General features: G+C 46.4%; 1 protein-coding gene across 1 annotated transcript in view; it reads left to right on the top strand.

The window, feature by feature from the left end:
* Positions 1 to 18,930, top strand: part of LOC146870158 (protein Wnt-2b-A-like) — an 873,677-nt gene that overhangs the window by 748,192 nt on the left and 106,555 nt on the right. Inside the window, exon 4 of the mRNA XM_085629181.1 lies at positions 462 to 726. Coding sequence (XP_085485307.1) covers positions 462 to 726 — 265 coding nt within the window. The remainder of the gene's footprint in view (positions 1 to 461; positions 727 to 18,930) is intronic.

The raw sequence follows: 18,930 nt of genomic DNA, 5'->3' as shown, positions 1-18,930 counted from the left end.
CCCTCCCCCGCTCTTACACAAGGGGGAAGGCGTCAAATGCAGGGGCCATAGGTCTAGGTATGCCACTGTTCATTCCCTGACAGGTACAATGGTACAAGGTTGGCGAGGCAGTGCTAAGTTTGATGAGTGTTAAATAGCAGTGTGGACTAAGTGGGAAGCATTTTGCTGTTCATTAGTGGCTATAGGATTGTCCTTATTCTCTTGTAGGTCACAGCGCCTATGAGAGTAATGGCAGGAAGAGGAGTGAAAGGTACAACTTGCCATTTTGTGATAAATGTATGTACCTCCATAGGTACAATACAGTTTGAGATTTAGCTTGTCGTGGGCTGTTTTATCAAGGTGTTAAATTCGAGGTTGAAATAGCTGACCGTCTGAATTCTCAAAGTAAATCTACATTGTATTCATATTACATGCAGAAAAAACAAAGACATTTTAAAGCTATTTCCTTTCTTCCACTTTAGGCGGTAAAACGTTTCATGAAGCTGGAATGCAAGTGTCACGGCGTCAGCGGATCTTGCTCGCTAAGGACTTGTTGGTCGAGTATGTCTGATTTTCAGAAAACAGGAGATTTCCTTAGGAAAAAATATAACACAGCCATCCAAGTGACAATGAACCAAGATGGGACGGGTTTTATGGAGGCCAACAAGAACTTCAGAAAAGCAACAAGAAATGACCTAGTGTATTTTGAGAATTCTCCCGACTACTGCCTAATGGACAAATCAGCAGGTAAAATGTAGCAATGTTTTATCTGTTTTTAGAGGCTTGGGTAAGGTAGATCTCCAGCCAAATGCGACCTGTCATCAAAGATTAGCAGCTGAACGTGCACATCCTGCAGTCCACAGGGCCCTGCAAACATCTAATTGAGTGTCCTCGTTTCATGCCCCTCTGTCTTCGAATGGATGAGTTGACTTGCGAACTTCGTGAGCTGCTCACTCGATGTATACTAAAGCACCCTCTAGAACCAAAAAGCTGCGCCTAGAGCTGCACATTTCAGTAATTACCAGCATTAGCTTTAAGCCACTACCCTTGAAATAAAAGGTTTGTACTATTGTACCGAGTCACATCCCTACTGTTGAAGATGAGCATTCTTGAAAATGTTCATTGTGGTTATCAGCGTGCGCTTATGAGGTGTAGCAGCTACTTTTAGAAACAAGCATTTGCAATGCAATATGTCTCGCGTTTATAAGAGTTTGAGCTATTAGCCTTGTAAAATTACAATGCCTTTTATTTATGTTTTGGTTTTAAAACAAATAAAAGGCATTGTCATTTACAATGTCAGTAGCATAAACTCGCATAAAAGCAGTGTGTGGAGTGCAGCAGTGTGCCGCGTGCAGCAGTGTGCGGCATGCAGCAGTGTGCGGCGTGCAGCAGTGTGCGGCGTGCGGCAGTGTGCGGCGTGCAGCAGTGTGAGGCATGCAGCACTGTGACATGCAGCGGCGTGCAGCAGAGGGTGAGGAGAGACACGTGTGGAGGGTGAGGAGAGATGTGTGGAGAGTGAGGAGAGACACGTGTGGAGGGTGAGGCGAGACACGTGTGGAGGGTGAGGAGAGACACGTGGAGGGTGAGGAGAGACACGTGGAGTGTGAGGAGAGACACGTGGAGTGTGAGGAGAGACACGTGGAGGGTGAGGAGAGACACGTGGAGGGTGAGGAGAGACGTGGAGGGTGAGGAGAGACGTGGAGGGTGAGGAGAGACGTGGAGGGTGAGGAGCGACCCGGAGGGTGAGGAGAGAGACGTGTGGAGGGTGAGTAGAGACATGTGGAGGGTGAGGAGAGACATGTGGAGGGTGAGGAGAGACGTGTGGAGGGTGAGGAGAGACACGTGGAGGGTGAGCAGAGACACGTGTGGAGGGTGAGCAGAGACACATGTGGAGGGTGAGCAGAGACACGTGTGGAGGGTGAGCAGAGACACGTGTGGAGGGTGAGGAGAGACACGTGTGGAGGGTGAGGAGAGACACGTGTGGAGGGTGAGGAGAGACACGTGGAGGGTGAGGAGACACGTGTGGAGGGTGAGGAGAGACGTGTGGAGGGTGAGGAGAGACACATGGAGGGTGAGGAGAGACCAATGTGGAGAGTGAGGAGAGACCGTGGTGGAGGGTAAGGAGAGACCGAGGTGGAGGGTAAGGAGAGACCGAGGTGGAGGGTAAGGAGAGACTGAGATGAAAGGGATTCAGAAGTGGAGGAGAGAGAGAGGGGTGGAGGATGAGGAGAGACAGTGGTGGACTGGGGGGGAGGGGAGGATATCACTTTTACTTCCTCTCCTAGTGTAAGGTAACGCCCCCACCCCACAGGCCCTGCCGGGACAGAGAGCAGATCACTGTTCGCATCAGCCGTCACCCGAGACCGCTCCGTACTTGTATGTAAATAGAGGTTCACTATCTGTTGATAATGGGATTCACTTGGGGGGCTGACTTACCTCCTCCACCCCCAGGGCCAACACTGAGAAGGCATCAGAGACCTGGTGCTGCCTATGCTGCAGTACTGCGAGAGAGAGGGATGGGGGGGCGGGCAGAGGAAGAGGAGTGGGGTTAGAGAAGGGACAGGTGGGGAGAGAAAGAGGAGAGAAGGGACAGAGACAGAAAAGGAGCAAAAAAAGAATTAGAGAGAGTAAAGAGGAGAGTTGGGGAAAATGAAAACATTACGAGAGAACATGTAGCAAAGAGGTGGAGAGAGAAGATGGGAGAGAGTAAGGACGCAGCCAATAGATAGGGCAGATACAAAAAGAATCGAAACAATACAAAAGTATTTTCCAAACTCGTAAATAACCACGGGCCAAACAACTGATCTGCAATGAAGCATCCGAATCCGGTATATCATGACGTTAACCATGTTATAAAAAATAAATAAAATAAAAAAAACACCCAAAAACACGTATACACCATGTTGCCCCTTTTCCATGCAATGTATTCTAAAACGCCAATCTCATTCATACATTCACAGCAAACCTGTTCACAAGAGTGACAGAAAATGTGGTATTAGTGTTAAATTTTTGTTTACATCCATACCCGCTCACTTATGCAATTAAAGGATTCATGACCACACGGTTAAACAAAATGTACTGATTGGCCTTGCCGTGAAGGAGAAACACGTGTTGACACACACTCCCGATCTGTGAAACGTTCACCCCACTTTCTCTAAATTGAAACCAGTGCATGTGTCCGACGAAGACACGTGTGGAGGGTGAGGAGAGACACGTGGAGGGTGAGGAGAGACGTGTGGAGGGTGAGGAGAGACGTGTGGAGGGTGAGGAGAGACACATGGAGGGTGAGGAGAGACCAATGTGGAGAGTGAGGAGAGACCATGGTGGAGGGTAAGGAGAGACCGAGGTGGAGGGTAAGGAGAGACCGAGGTGGAGGGTAAGGAGAGACTGAGATGAAAGGGATTCAGAAGTGGAGGAGAGAGAGAGGGGTGGAGGATGAGGAGAGACAGTGGTGGACTGGGGGGGAGGGGAGGATATCACTTTTACTTCCTCTCCTAGTGTAAGGTAACGCCCCCACCCCACAGGCCCTGCCGGGACAGAGAGCAGATCACTGTTCGCATCAGCCGTCACCCGAGACCGCTCCGTACTTGTATGTAAATAGAGGTTCACTATCTGTTGATAATGGGATTCACTTGGGGGGCTGACTTACCTCATCCACCCCCAGGGCCAACACTGAGAAGGCATCAGAGACCTGGTGCTGCCTATGCTGCAGTACTGCGAGAGAGAGGGATGGGGGGGCGGGCAGAGGAAGAGGAGTGGGGTTAGAGAAGGGACAGGTGGGGAGAGAAAGAGGAGAGAAGGGACAGAGACAGAAAAGGAGAAAAAAAAGAATTAGAGAGAGTAAAGAGGAGAGTTGGGGAAACTGAAAACATTACGAGAGAACATGTAGCAAAGAGGTGGAGAGAGAAGATGAGAGAGAGTAAGGACGCAGCCAATAGATAGGGCAGATACAAAAAGAATCGAAACAATACAAAAGTATTTTCCAAACTCGTAAATAACCACGGGCCAAACAACTGATCTGCAATGAAGCATCCGAATCCGGTATATCATGACGTTAACCATGTTATAAAAAATAAATAAAATAAAAAAAAAACCCTAAAACACGTATACACCATGTTGACCCTTTTCCATGCAATGTTTTCTAAAACGCCATTCTCATTCATACATTCACAGCAAACCTGTTCACAAGAGTGACAGAAAATGTGGTATTAGTGTTAAATTTTTGTTTACATCCATACCCGCTCACTTATGCAATTAAAGGATTCATGACCACACGGTTAAACAAAATGTACTGATTGGCCTTGCCGTGAAGGAGAAACACGTGTTGACACACACTCCCGATCTGTGAAACGTTCACCCCACTTTCTCGAAATTGAAACCAGTGCATGTGTCCGACGAACTTCCTGCCGCTTATCTGAATGCACCAGTGGCAGAAGATAGTCCCCATCTTGCAACAACACAATGAAAGGGAGGCATGTCTGTCTCTCCCCACCGCCACATGTCTCTGAGTCTTACTGTCTCATGCGAGATCTCCCTCTAGGAGACAGCTGACACCAACTCTTCCCCTGAGACAGTATGGGAGATGCGTGTGTGTGCATAGTGTGTGTGTCTATATTTATATATCTGTGTGTATGCATGTGTGTGTGTTTGTATGTGTATATGTTTGTGTATGCATGTGTGTGTTGGTGTGCAAGTATGGGTGTGTCATTGTGTTCATTTGTCTTCATGGATGTGTACACATGTTTGTGTGTATACCTATGTCTGTGTATGCATGTTTGTGTGTATGTATATGTGTTTGAGTATGTTGGTGTGCGTGCTTGTTTATATGTGTATGTGGGGTTGGTGTGTTGGTGTGCATGTATATGCATATGTTTATGCATGTCTGTGTGTGTTTGTATATGTTCATATGTGTGTGTAAATGCATGTGTGTGTTTGTCATTTTTCTATCACATACTAAAACATAAATGCTTCAGACTTTCACAGCAGTGCGGTGAGCTCAAATGATGCATCTTTCGTGCAATTCTGAAGTGTAATGAAAACAAAGATGTTGATACAATCAATAGAAATGAAGGCATACTTATTTCCTAAACCCAATTTCCATACATTATAGATTGTGACCTCTTTATCAGAAAAAAAACGGTGTGACTGCGCAAATGTAGTGGCCAGTTCAATAGAAGATGTGTCCTCTGTAATGACGTGGCGCTGCCATGCTTTAGTGAGATATCTGTGAGAGTGTTCTCGAAGGAGCGCCAGCACCTACTTACTACCCCCTGACCACTGTCCCGCTAAACACAAGGGCCGCACGTGTTCACTGTGTGACGCCTGGAATGTTCACAATCTTTACGGCTTCAGTGATGTAACGCCGATGGCAGCCCCCACCCCCCACTCTGACATTGTTCCAGCACCCCTGGGAGGCACAGATGTAGATCAGCATGTGGCAGTGCCGCCTTCTGCAGAGGTGCTGGTGCCACCTCGCTGCCCAGAGGCCGAATGCTTCTTACTGCCAGGGACCCTCGCATGAACGACTAGCCCTGGGGTCATGACTCATGTGCAATGTACGATCCATCCATGACCCATAGACCCATGAGGACAAGCCCAGCCCCACAAATGTTTACCTGCGCAGGATGAGCCGTTGAATCATGAATAACACAAGAGCTGTGATAGCACAGTGCAAGCAGAGTTCAAAAAGGCACAGCCCAGCAATGCCATGGGAAATGAAATGACAGCAAGTAACACATTTATTGTTCATCTCTTGCCTCGCGCCTCTTTAGCTGTACAGTTTGATGCTTACCTGTGGGTGTTACTGAGCACAGCGCTGTCCAGTCCCATTGCAGAATGTGTGTGCCAGCTGACGCCTGGTACTGTTGTCTGAAGCAGCGGGTGTGCCAGATGCCGAGCTCGAGTGTGATGGGAAGTGGGAGCGAAAGATGCTTCCTACCTGTACTTCACCTGCTCCTTCCCTGTGGGCCGGATTCACAAAACAGTGTCACCACCAAAGGGAAATTAGGAGGGCGCAAAGTGTCTCCCTGAAAAGGAGAGCTTTCAGGTAAGAGAAGCGGGGTTCGTGGTGGATACCTGCACCCCTCAGCGCACACAGCTGTGAAAACTCCACCGGGTGGGTTGTTTTTTCCGCAGCCGTAAATGTAATGTGTGGGTGGGAGGATAGGAGTCCCCTGGAGATCTGAGGGGTGACCCCTGAAAATCTATGGCACCCATTCAAAATGCAAGTGTGTGCGTATTCACAGATCATCTTAATGGCTTTTCCTTCCGTAAATGCACACTTCAGTTACGAAAAACATTGGTGTAAGAATGAGAGAAAATATTTTATACATACGACTTATTTTTATGCGGCTTCAGGAGAGAGAATTCTCCCCGCGCAAAATTGTTAACCAGGTGGAAAAAAATCAAACCGTGAAAAATAACTCCTGCACTGACCGTGTGGGTTCTTGACACGGTACACAAGCTGCAGGGGTACGATTCGGGGCCTGGAAAATGATCTTCCTACATTTCTAACGCACCCCTCGGAATTTGAGCATTCTTAAAAAACAGATCTAGACAAATCGTAGGTGTAAGACTGTGATGTGTAAGTCTGCTCCACTTTATTTGTTGTTAACCGGGTTATCATTAACAGCAAGTGCACTTCTAGGATAAAGCTGAGAATTGTCACTTTGAAAAGTGAAAAGGTTAGCAGCAAGTTAATGAAAAAATAAAAGCCAGTGGCATTTTTGGTAATTTCAGTCGTCTGTTTTCATACTTCTAAAAGCGCCCTCATCCATCCTTATGAAGCGACTCATAATTAGAGAGTAGAAATGGCTGCAAACAAGAAAACAGTCTCTTGTTTAGAATGAGCTTACTTTCGATGGAAGAGTGAAGTTATTCTGTAGCTCTGCCATTTATGTCCTGGTGACTTGCCGAGAAATGCTCCAAGATAAGGAAAACAAGCTTTGGAAACGCGGCCGCGAAAGTGAAAGTGATCGTGATTACGATCGCTACGGAGGAAAGACACATGGCGCTGCGCGCGTGCACGTTCACGTGCACTGTAGCTTTAGGCCACGGCAGCACTTTGAAAAAGCCCAGATATAAAATGTCTCTTCGAGCCTTTGGCTCACGAGACCTAAAAAACATTGTAGTATCAATCCATTCTGAGATAAATATAGTAATTTTAAAAAGGCTGGATCTGACCTTGCTGTAATAAAAAAGTTCCACCCAATATCGTTGCTGCTTCTCGCTGCAAAATATTTGGAGAAACATGTGACTCAGTGACACCTTCCATACAATAATTGCTTAAACAGGATGCAGGTAGGTGTTAAATCATTGCACGGCATGGAGTCTCCTCTCCATGTAATTATGGATGATTTGAGGATCGATATATATATTGGGCATGTAAATGCTCCGGTTTTATCAGACCTTTCTGCAGCCTTCAACACAGTTGATCATGCCATATTATTAGACCATGTCACAGCAGAAGGGATTGACTGCACACAATCTGTTAGATTAGGTTCTTTTAAAGCTCAAGCCTTACCCATTAATTTTGGAATACCTTGGGGTACTCTTTTTCCTCCACGCCTTTTTAATATCTATCTGAGCTAATGATCTGAATGCAAAAAGATTCAGAGCCTATGATACACAAATGTTAGTGTATATCTATCAGAGCTAATGCTCTGAATGCAAAAAGATTCAGAACCTATGATACACAAATGTTAGCGTACTTAGACAATAACCATCCTCTTTCAAGCAAATTAGGAGATTTATATGGAAGTGTATAGGCAGGGCGGCTCCTCCACTAGGGCGGAGGAGCGTTGCCCTACTGCTTTCTCGCAGTGCGAGAAACAGAAACATAAAAGGGTAATGACTTTCAGTTATGGTTGGTTGCGGGCGGGTGGGGCTGCTCTGATGGCAGGGGAGGAGTGGTGTGCCCAATCCTGAGTGCACAAAGACTGTTTGGTCGGCCCTCTGGAGCCGTCCAAACCAGTCATGCGCACTCACCCCTTCTCCATGCAGGCTGCAAGCAGCTTGCATGGAGAACATGGCCTCCCCATAAGCCCCTGGCTAGGTGGCGTCCCGACCAATCACAACGCTGCTTGATTGGCTATGGGGAGGGAGCCTGGCTGCCTGCTTCCTGTTCCTGCCGAAGGCAGGAGAGCAGGAGCAGAGAAGACGCAGGACGTGGCCGGCAGTAAGGTTAGTTAATTTTTTTAAATTCTAATTATTAAATTAACTCCCACACCACCACCCGCCAGCCATGCCGGCCGTGACTGTGTATAGGCAGGGTTAAACTGAACCTTATTACAGATAAAAAAGAGATCCTTATTATAACTATACTATTTTTTTGTTGAACATTGCTGGACATGGCCCTTCTTAGGGGATTTCACTAAAGCTTTTTGCTTTTTGTGCTACTTTTTACTGACTCTCTTTTCATGACCTTATGGCTCTGGGCACTTCCCCACAGTAATGCAGTGGGAAAGCACGTACACCCTCCCTATACATGCCAGGAAGGGGTGCTTACTTGATTGGTTTAGGTGTCGTACCTGTGAGTGACCTCTAAAAAGTTATACCCCATTCCCAGGGTGGGTACTGCACTGGCTAGTAGTCGGATGTAGCACTGATTGTGCCAAAATATGCATCATGCTCAGGTTGGCCTTTCTCACTCATTAGCCAACCCTGAGGAGGCCTTTCACTACCATCAGAGTGGCCATAGGTCAATTCCTTGAGGGGTGAAGCTTGGGGTAGGTGATTGGCCAGTATGCTCACTGCTCAGGCAGGGAAGAACCCTTATGTGGGTTTTGCCTACCTAGGGGTTCGGCTCTCCCCATGGGACACCTCCCTGCTTTTGTTGATTCTCTATTTGTGGCTTTGGGGCCTGTGGCACTTTCCCACTGTAAATGCAATGTGAAGGTGTGTGCGCCCTTCCTACCCATGTTAGGGAGCGGTGCATACCTACTGTTTGTAAAATAGGTCACCAGCCTGCCATCGCAGACCGGAGTGTGCGCTGGCACTAATGATGTTTTAAAAGATGTGTCCAGCCTGCCATTGAAGTCTGTGTGTGTGCAATTGCTCTTCTGCTCTGGCTGGCCTTTCTAAATCACTAGCTATATTGAAAAGACCTTTAACTATCACTAGCTCACCCCGCGGGTATGCCTTAAGGGATGAAGCGAGTGGTGGGTGAAAGCTTGGGAAGGTACACATGTGTTCCCTGCTCAGGTAGTGAGGAATACACATGTGTGTTTTTGATACCTATGAGGTTTGCTCTTCCCATAGGCTAACATCAGGAAATGGTTGATATTACAACAAGCTGTAATAGAGGATTGCAGTGGAACAGCCTCATCATGTTTCCTATCATTGGATTCACAATGACAAACCTTTCCTGAGGTATAGGTGGGGTTGTCATTACTACTTAAAAATGCCTAGAAAGTGGGCATTTTTCGGCTCTAAATCTCTTTGTGTGCCTCTTAGCTTGATTCCAGTCCATATTGGAGGGTGGGGGAGCACATCTGGGCATTCCCCAGCGACAGCTTTAAAACACTGGGCCTGCAACTAGAATGACAGACCTCTGCCAATGGAGGTCCTGGCTGCATAGGTTGGAGGAAGAGATTTTGACACTTGGCATCTGGGAACCAGATCATAGCCCCACTAAAGATTAAAATCTGCATTCCACAGCCTCATGGAAGACAGGACTGAAATTTAGGGGAGACATCTGTGGTTCAAAGTGAAACCCTCTGAACCCCCCCCCCCCCCCCCCACTTCAAAGGCACACTATATTATAACTACTGCTCCCATACTTCAGCGGGAGAGATATACTTGTGGGGACATAGGACTGGAGAACCTGGAACTGAGTAGTGCACACTGCCACAGGAATCTGTTGTGCAGAAGGAAAATGACTGCCATTGAAAGGGACCGTGCACCCTTACTGAACAGTGGCTGGCATGTCTACCTGATGCTGTGTGACACCCTGAAGTGTGCTCTTCAAGAACTTTTTGGCTTGCCTTCCATTCTTTCAGAGGACTCATGGACATCAAAATCTCTAAGGGACCCACATCATCTACTTGTGCTGCCTGGATAGCGGCGCCCTCTTAAATGCCCACATCATCTGCTGGATCCCAGCTGGTAGCAGAGCATGAGCATGAAACTAAGAATTGTGCTTGGAGACCAGATTATCTTGTGCGGAGCCCCAGAAGTCTTGCTCACGTCTTAAGCATGTGGCTCCTGGATAGTAGGGACCTCGACATGCATAAGCGTCTTGCTGGTGGTCAGCTTGTTCACTGGTCGTGGGATCCAGCATGGCCCGCTTCGTCGATCGTGACGCATCTCTCTTGTGCGACACCCCTACTGCATGCTCACTGTGTGCAGTATCAGATTCACAGGTTGTAACCCTTGGAAGTGGGGGAATAACAGTAGTAGTGCATCATTGTACCTTGTGCGGAATTGCTAAAGTTGCGTCTGTGTGTGTGTGACCAGACTTTTCTGGCGTGACCAGTATCACCGCACCCTAGGCATTGTGCCTCATTTCCAGGGAGGTATGGCCTTTGCGACTTTTCTTTGTGTGTGGCCAGAATTGTCTGGTGCAACCCATATCAATGGGCACTGGACGTTCTGCTTTATTTCCAGGGAGGTACAGAATTTTCAGCTCTTTATTGTGTGTGTCCAGAACAGTCTGGTGTGACCCGTATCAACACGCACCAGACGTTGTGCCTGGATTGCTTTGGCATGACTCTGATCCACTTGTACCTGATGGGGTGCCTCCTTCTGAGAGGCTCTCCTGCTTCCTTTCCCATTTATCGATTGTTCCCTTTTTGGCTCTCAGTGCAGTGGACCAACAACCATCTCCTCACCCGGCCCTCGATGACACTGTATTGCCAGGTAGTATTACCCGGCTCGGGATTCGGTAGAGAGAGTGATTGAACGAGCTGAAGGAATGCTCCCAAGATCAGTCGGTAGCAGGTCAAGAGACTGCGTGACCCCGTGTGCTTCACAGAACGAGGCTAGTGCTGGAAGGCCTTGTGGAACCCTTTTCCCTGATCGCAGCCACCGACGACATCAGATCCCTGATCGACAACGGGGAAACAGCGGCCCTCATCCTCCTCGACCTCTCTGCCGCGTTCGACACTGTCTGCCACCGCACCCTAGTGCAGTGCCTCAGCAACATCGGAATCCAAGAGAGTGGATCATCTCGTTCCTCGCCGGAAGAACCCAGAGAGTCCGCCTCCCCCCGTTCAGATCCGAGGCCACCGAAGTCATCTGCGGCGTACCACAAGGATCATCACTCAGCCCAACCCTCTTCAAGGTCTACATGAGCCCCCTCGCAGCCATTGCACGCCAACACAACCTCAACATCATCTCCTACGCCGATGACACCCAACTGATCCTCTCCCTCATCAACGACCCCGCCACCGCCAGAGCCAGCCTACACGAAGGGATGAAAGACGTCGCCGAGTGGATGAAGAACAGCCGCATGAAACTGAACTCAGACAAGATGGAAGTCCTCATCCTGGGATCATCCCCCTCCGCCTGGGACGATTCCTGGTGGTCCCCTGCCCTGGGCACCACTCCCAAACCAACGGACCACGCGCGGAACCTGGGCTTCATCCTGGACTCCTCCCTCTCGATGACCAGACAAGTCAACGCCGTCTCCTCATCATGCTTCAACACCCTGCGCATGCTCCGCAAGATCTTCAGATGGATCCCCACAGAAACCAGGAAGACCGTTACCCAGGCACTCGTCACCAGCCGACTGGACTACGGGAACACCCTCTATGCCGGAACCACAGCCAAACTCCAAAAAAGACTCCAACGCATCCAGAACGCCTCCGCACGACTCATCCTGGACATCCCCGACAAAGCCACATCACCGGACACCTGAGAGACCTGCACTGGCTCCCCGTCAGCAAGAGAATCACGTTCAGTCAGACTCCTCACCCACGCACACAAGGCTCTCCACGACCTGGGCCCCAAGTACCTCAACGACCGCATGACCTTCTACACGCCCACCCCCCAGCTACGATCGACCAGCCACGCCCTCGCCACCGTACCACGCATCCGCAGAGCCACCGCCGGAGGAAGATCCTTCTCCTACCTGGCAGCCAAGACTTGGAACTCCCTCCCCATCCACCTTCGGCTAACCCAAGACCATCTCTCCTTCAGGAAGCAGCTCAAGACCTGGCTGTTCGAGCAGTAACGTACCCCTCCCCCCTAGCGCCTTGAGACCCTTCCGGGTGAGTAGCGCGCTATACAAATGTCGTGATTGATTGATTGATTTTGAGTGACCAACTTTTGCCCTTAGCAAGCTTCTGCTCTGCATCCTGTGGGTGAACTTCCCGAGTGGCTGCCAAATCCCCATTTGATGACTGCCTCCTAATTAATCCTTCTACCTACACCCACCTGCTTCCCTGGGTTCCTAAGTGTGACTTCAGCCACATGTTGCCTAGTATCCAAGGGGAGGGCTGTGTATCTTACATTTGTAGGCATAGGATAGTGGGATGAGCTGGAGGGTGGAGGGAGGCTTGGGCCACAGGATCAACAATCTGCTGGGAATCAGATGCACCGCATTATGTTGCTGAGTGCATATGTGTGGGAGCGCATTCCGTATGGACATGCCTAATATCTGTTGCACCGCGTAGCAGTACGGAGCAAATGTGTTTGTGGAAGCGACAGTCTGCGGACCGCCTGTGATCCATGACACTGGCCAGCGGTGTGCTTTACAAATTGATTTCTTGCCAGAAGAACACTAAGGTTGACATTGGTTTTACCCATGCGGCCGAGGCCACAGTGCTGCTAAAAGGTGTAGAAGTCTCTGACAGAGAGGTATTACTGTCTATTCTTGAACTCTGCGCTGCTTATATTCTTTCCTTGTAGGCACATTGGCGCCATTTCGGAGGTGACTGGCTCCTGTAGGACTGGGCACCATCTTTTAGTCGGGTTTAAACCTGTTTTATTGCTTGTATGTTTTAGTTTTCTCATTTTTTATTTACTTTGTTTTAAGTTACCAGTAACTTACCTTAATAGGGGAGCCTGGTTAAGGTAAGGGGGGGTTGCTGGACCCTGGTTTGTTCTCTTCTGTTGTCCAACTGTTTTCCAGCCACATGCTATCAGCTTCAGAATTGGCAATGCCCCCTCATTTCATCACGATAATAATGGAGGGATTTTTAAATGGACTGGGAGCGCATCTGCGCAGCTCCGATTGAGAGGTATTACTGCTTACTCTTAAACTCTAAGCTGCCCATATTATTTCCTTGTAGGCACCTTGGTGCCATTTCAGGAGGTGCCTGGCTCCTGTAGGATCGGACACAATCTTTTAGTGGGTTTAGCACCTGTTTTATTGCTTGCATGCTTTAGTTTTCTCACTTTTTATTTAGTTTGTTTTCAGTTACCAGTAACTTACCTTAACAGGGTAGCCTGGTTAAAGTAAGGGGGATTGCTGTACCCTGGTTTGTTCTCTTCTGTTGTTCAACTGTTTTCCTGCCACACGCTATCAGCATCGAAACTTGGTCACGTCCCCTCATTTCATCACCCTAATAATGGAGGGATATTTAAATGGACTGGGAGCGCGTCCGTGCAGCGGAAGTGCTGCTGGCGCGCTGAAGCTGCACCAAAAGCAAGCCTGTCTGCACACGTCTGCACTCAGACCACGCTCAGCACCAGCCACCCTGCCGGTCCTCCCTCGCAACAGGTAACTGTTCGCTGTTACTTACGAGCTGTAGCGGCTCCTCGAGGGAGTGCTTCGGTGCGGTGGTGCGGGGCGGGGGAGGGCAGTTTGGGGGGTAGTAAACTCCGGCATATGGCCGAACAGAGGTAAGTAAATAAATAAATAAATAAAACAAATTACATTGTGCGCGCTGCATCGCCATTTGGCGTTGCAGCGCGCGCACTGTACTTAGTTTTATTTATTTATTTATTTTCTTACCTCCATTTGGCCTTATGCCTGAGTTTACTACCCACCACCCTGCCTCTCCCCCACCCGCCCCACCGCCCCACAGCGCTCCCTCGAGGAGTCGCTACGGCTTACGAGGCGAATTGATTTATTGTAGGGATCATGGTAAGCAGTGTCTATGACCCACTCTAGTACACTAGATTCCCTAAGTCTTGGATCCTGCACGCAATGTAAGCTTATCTTAACTAAAACTAAAATTAAAGGTCTAACTCCCGCCACGCCAGGCACCACTACTTCTAATACTGGACCAACTTTTTTTAAAGCGACGCTCATAAACGCTAAATCACTGGTAAAAAATGCCTTGGCCTTTGCTCATTTCCTAGAGTTCCATGCACTGGACATGACGTTTATTACCTTGACCTGGGCAGACACTGGGTCGGACCCTGACCTCATTATGGCCTCTCCCCCTGGATTTGCCATTTCCAGGTTAGATCACTCAATAGAAAAAAGATGGGGGGATTGCGATCATATATCAGGATCATATGAAAACCTCCTTTAGGCCTTTACGGGCCATACCAGATTTTGAGGCATTGGCTTTCAAAATATATTTGACCAACCAGTATTCCCTTAATGGGGCTTTAATCTACAGGCCCCCGGGCTCTAGAGCAGCCTTTCTGAATAATAGTAGCCAACTGATGGACATCAAAGTTCACTCCCCCGACTTTACCATTTCACAGGATTTTAACCTGCACTTGGAAGACAGTTTAGACAGAGAAACCACTCTCTTCATAGATCTTTTGGAAAGCGCGGGTCTTGCACAGATAGCTAAAGGTCCTACGAATGCCTCTGGCCACTCCCTTGATGGCATATTTCCTGACAATCCTTACCTTAAAGTATCATCTATTCTTACCCTGGTTTGGTCGGACAATTCAGCGGTCAGGTTTTATATCACTTAGGGACTTGAAGGTAATATTGTGCGTTCCCTTCCGATTAAAACTCCATGTCGCCCATGGCATAAAATTACCCCTGAGACTTTCATGGCACATTTAACTCGCTCTAAACATTAAATTCCGCTGGACCTGGATGAGCTACCAATACCTATAACAAATGGGTCTACTAATCTGATTCTTCTGGAGCCTGTAGAGGCCACCAATAATAAAAGGACCTCACAGTCCGAGCCCTTGTTCAACGACAATCTTAGAACTCAGAAAAACATTTGACTAAGGCTTCAGCAGAAAAGGCGCACTCAATATGATCCAATGATAAAATCTCCTACAAAAACTCGATTCAGGATTATAAAAAAAGTTCTCTATTGCCAAAACTTGTTACTTCACACCCAAAATTAAGGCCTCTCGCAATATCCCTAAAGAACTTTTTGTAACAGTAAGAAAGCTGAGCAAGCCTACTGAACCCAAAAACACTGAAGTCAATCAAGAATTATGTGACTCATTAGCATATTTTTTTGCAGACCAAAGTAAAAACAGTCTATGACATATTTGCCTCGTCTCATTCGGTAGAAATAACATCCACGGAGGGGGATAACCTCCCCTATTCCAGAGAGGGCTAATTCCATCGACGCCTTAGCAGACAATACTTCTATTTTTGAAGCTTTTAACCCTATCTCTGACTTAATTGTTCAGACTCTTCTCTGTCAAACAAGGTCAGGCTCTCCTTGGGATCCCTGTCCCCCAATGTTTCTCCAATTAGCCCCTGAGGTTATGGCTAATTACCTCAGAGACATCTTTATTAAGATGTTTTCAGAAGCTTATTTCCCTAGAGAGTGGAAGAGACCTTCTATTCTTCCTTTGTTGATGAAACCCAATTTGGACAGCAAGGACACCAACAGCTATAGGCCAATCTCCCGGCTTCCTTTTCTCATAAAGATTGCAGAGAAATCAATGAAAATCGAACTTTCACAATTCATTATGAATAGCAATCTCCTAGATGGCACACAATATGGTTTTAGAAGCCAACACAGCACAGAGTTGGCTCTGATTACCGTTTCTGAGGAGATCAGGGACATTCTAAACAAAGGTGGGAAGACAGCCTTATTCCTGTTGGACCTTTCTGCGGTGTTTGACACAGTCAATCATGATCTTCTTATAGACTGACTCTTTGCCTTGGGCAAGGCTCTCAAACTTTTCGAATCTTTTGTCTCAGACAGGGAGCAACTGGTGGAGCTTGATAGGTTTAGGTCCACATCCTTTTCTCTCCCCTGTGGGGTACCTCAGAGCTCATCGTTAAGCCCGACACTTTTTAATCTTTATGTTACACCTCTCGCCACCCTAATAAAGTTGTTTGGCTTTACAGTAGTGTCATACGCTAATGATACGCAAATTGTGGCATCATTGGCCGGGGGTCCTAATGACATTGTTTCCAGATTCCATGATTGTATGCATGAAGTTGGAGAATGGATGTCCAGCAATTGTCTCAAGCTGAATTCAGTAAAGACTAAGGTTTTACTATTTCGGCATGACACCTCTTTTTGGACACCTAATTGGAAATGGGAGATCTTCCTATCCCAGTTACCAAGGTAAAGATGTAGGAGTCTACTCTTGACAATGCACTTTGTTTTAGAAATGTCCTTCGTGGCACAAAGCAAGAATCTTTCCTCTCAAGGCTGATGGGGGTGCCATCTTGTCACCTCTCATTAAAATACCCTCTAAACATGATAATTCGTTCCTGACTTCCCAAAAAGGTTTTAATCTCACTTACATCAGGCTTACGTAGCCAACCACCAGTGACCGATTTCAAAACTTCCTTCAAACAGTCATCTTTGGAAAGAGCCTCATTCCACTCATTTTTTTTTATGCTTCCATACCATGATCCCAAAGTAGAGCAACTTGCACACTGTCCATAAGCTCATCCTTGTTCTCTACCAATTGGACTGGCAATCGTGACAGAAAATCAGCTACAGCGTTTTTTTTTCCAGGCAGATATTCAATCTTGTATAAAATATCAATAAGTCTCATCGAGATACGAGCTAACGTAGAAGACACATTTATCATACCAACATTTTTTTAAACTTTAACCAATGGTTTGTGGTCGCACTTGATAGTAACTTCATTTCCCCATATGAAAGTGCGAAAATGCTCTAGAGCCCAAACACAGGCAAGAGCTTCTCGTTCAATTACTGCATATCGAGTTTCAGCAGGAGACAATGATCTTGAAGCGTAAGCTACAATATACTCTGCACCACTTTTGTCTACCTGTGAAAGGAATGCGCCAATCCCTGTACCACTTGCATCCGTGGTGATTATATTTTTTCCCATCGGGTCAAAACCTTGAAGTGCAGGAGCTGAAACTATTGCATTTTTGATATTACTAAACTCCTCTTGGCATTTATCACATCAAGAAAATGTACTCTTTGATTTAAGAAGTTCTCTAATATGAAACGTTCTACTAGAAACATTTTTTAAAAATTTTGAGAAAAACTCTACTAACCCTAAAAAGGATTTGACCTCATCTTTGTTTTTTGGACTTGGGGCATCCGATATCGCAGAAACTAATTTGGACTTGGGGTGAATACCTGAGGCGCTAATTTCATGGCTTAAGTAAGTTACAACATTTGCAGAAAATTCGTAGGTTCAATAGTTAGACCATATTTTTTTAACAAGGACATAACATGAATTAATTTTTCTTTGTGCTCTTGACTATCTTTCCCCATTATCAGAATATCATCTTGAAATATAAGCACATAGTTTAAATACCCAAAAATCTTAAACATCAATCGCTGAAACACAGCAGCTGCAGAGGGTAGGCCGAAAGGCATCCTTGTGTATTGGAAACATCCAATATGAGATAGAAACGCTGTTAAATGTTTACAAGAATCGACTAAGGGAATCTGATGGTAAGCTTGAGATAAATCAATTGTTGAAAAAACTGTCATTCCTTTACATTTAGTGATCATCTCATTGATTTTAGGCAGTGGAAACTGATCAACTTAAATGTTATCATTCAAATGTCTTAAGTCAATGCACAATCTGAGTTTTCCATTGGATTTCCTGGCTGCGACCAATGGAGAAACCCACAAAGAGGCTTCAACCGGTTCAATGACACCTTTTGCAACTAGGCATTTAAGTTCCTTCTCAACTTCTTCTCTAACTGAAAAAGGAATATTGTGTATTTTATGAACTTTTGGACATGCATCAGGTTTGAGACGAATAAGGTGTTCAAAACCTTCAATTTTTCCTAGATTGCCAGAACACACCTCCGGAAACTTTTTGCATAATACTTTCTTTAGGGATTCACCTTCATTTACTACAAGAACCTGTTCAATTCCATTAGGGTCTAAAATTATGTCAAGTTTTCTTTGGTCTTTACACCCTAAAACAGAAGGTCCTTTTTTAGATACATAAAGCTTACACAATGCACTTCTGTTTTTAAATCTGAACACCAATTCTCTATAACCCAGCAAATCAATAGGCACACCATTATAACTTAGAGGTGCGATATCAGGCAGAAATAATTTGGATCCTAACTTCATGACAAATTTTTCTGACCATACTGACTCATTCACTATGGCGAAAGGGGAACCAGAATCTGCAGCGATGTAGATGTTAACACCACCTAAAGAGATGTGACACATGGTTTTACAGGAATCAATATCTTGGAAAATGTTAAGCACAATATTACTCAAAGGGTTAGAAGAATCCTCTTCACTATCTTCATTGTTGGAAGAAGCATAAGTTTCCTCAATACATTTGACTTGTTCACTTCTAGAAACCTTAGCATGACAAACTTTGCTGAAATGGCCTATCTTTTTATAAATAGAACATCTCTGTTTAATAGCAGGGCAACTTTTGTAATTCGCTAAATAGTTCTTGCTATCAAGCAGCGGTAACATTTGTATATTTTGTCCTTTTTAGTCACCCCTGTTTTGCTTTTTACAGCGAATTTAGATACCTTGTATTTATTTCGGTTGGAAACGACTCTGGCTACGTTGTCATGCTGTGAATCGTCAGAATTTTCCTTTTTAAGTGCTTTAGTGCACCTACCAGACAATTCTGCCTTTCCGGCGATAGCTAATACATCTTTGAGTGCATTGTCACCATTTACCCACAATCTATCCTGAATGGAAGAATCAT

The sequence above is a fragment of the Triturus cristatus genome, chromosome 1_1 (genome assembly GCF_964204655.1).
Source record: "Triturus cristatus chromosome 1_1, aTriCri1.1, whole genome shotgun sequence".
Classification (NCBI taxonomy): domain Eukaryota; kingdom Metazoa; phylum Chordata; class Amphibia; order Caudata; family Salamandridae; genus Triturus; species Triturus cristatus.
Note: the sequence above shows the minus strand (reverse complement) of the source record. Positions and strands in the feature narration are given on the sequence as shown.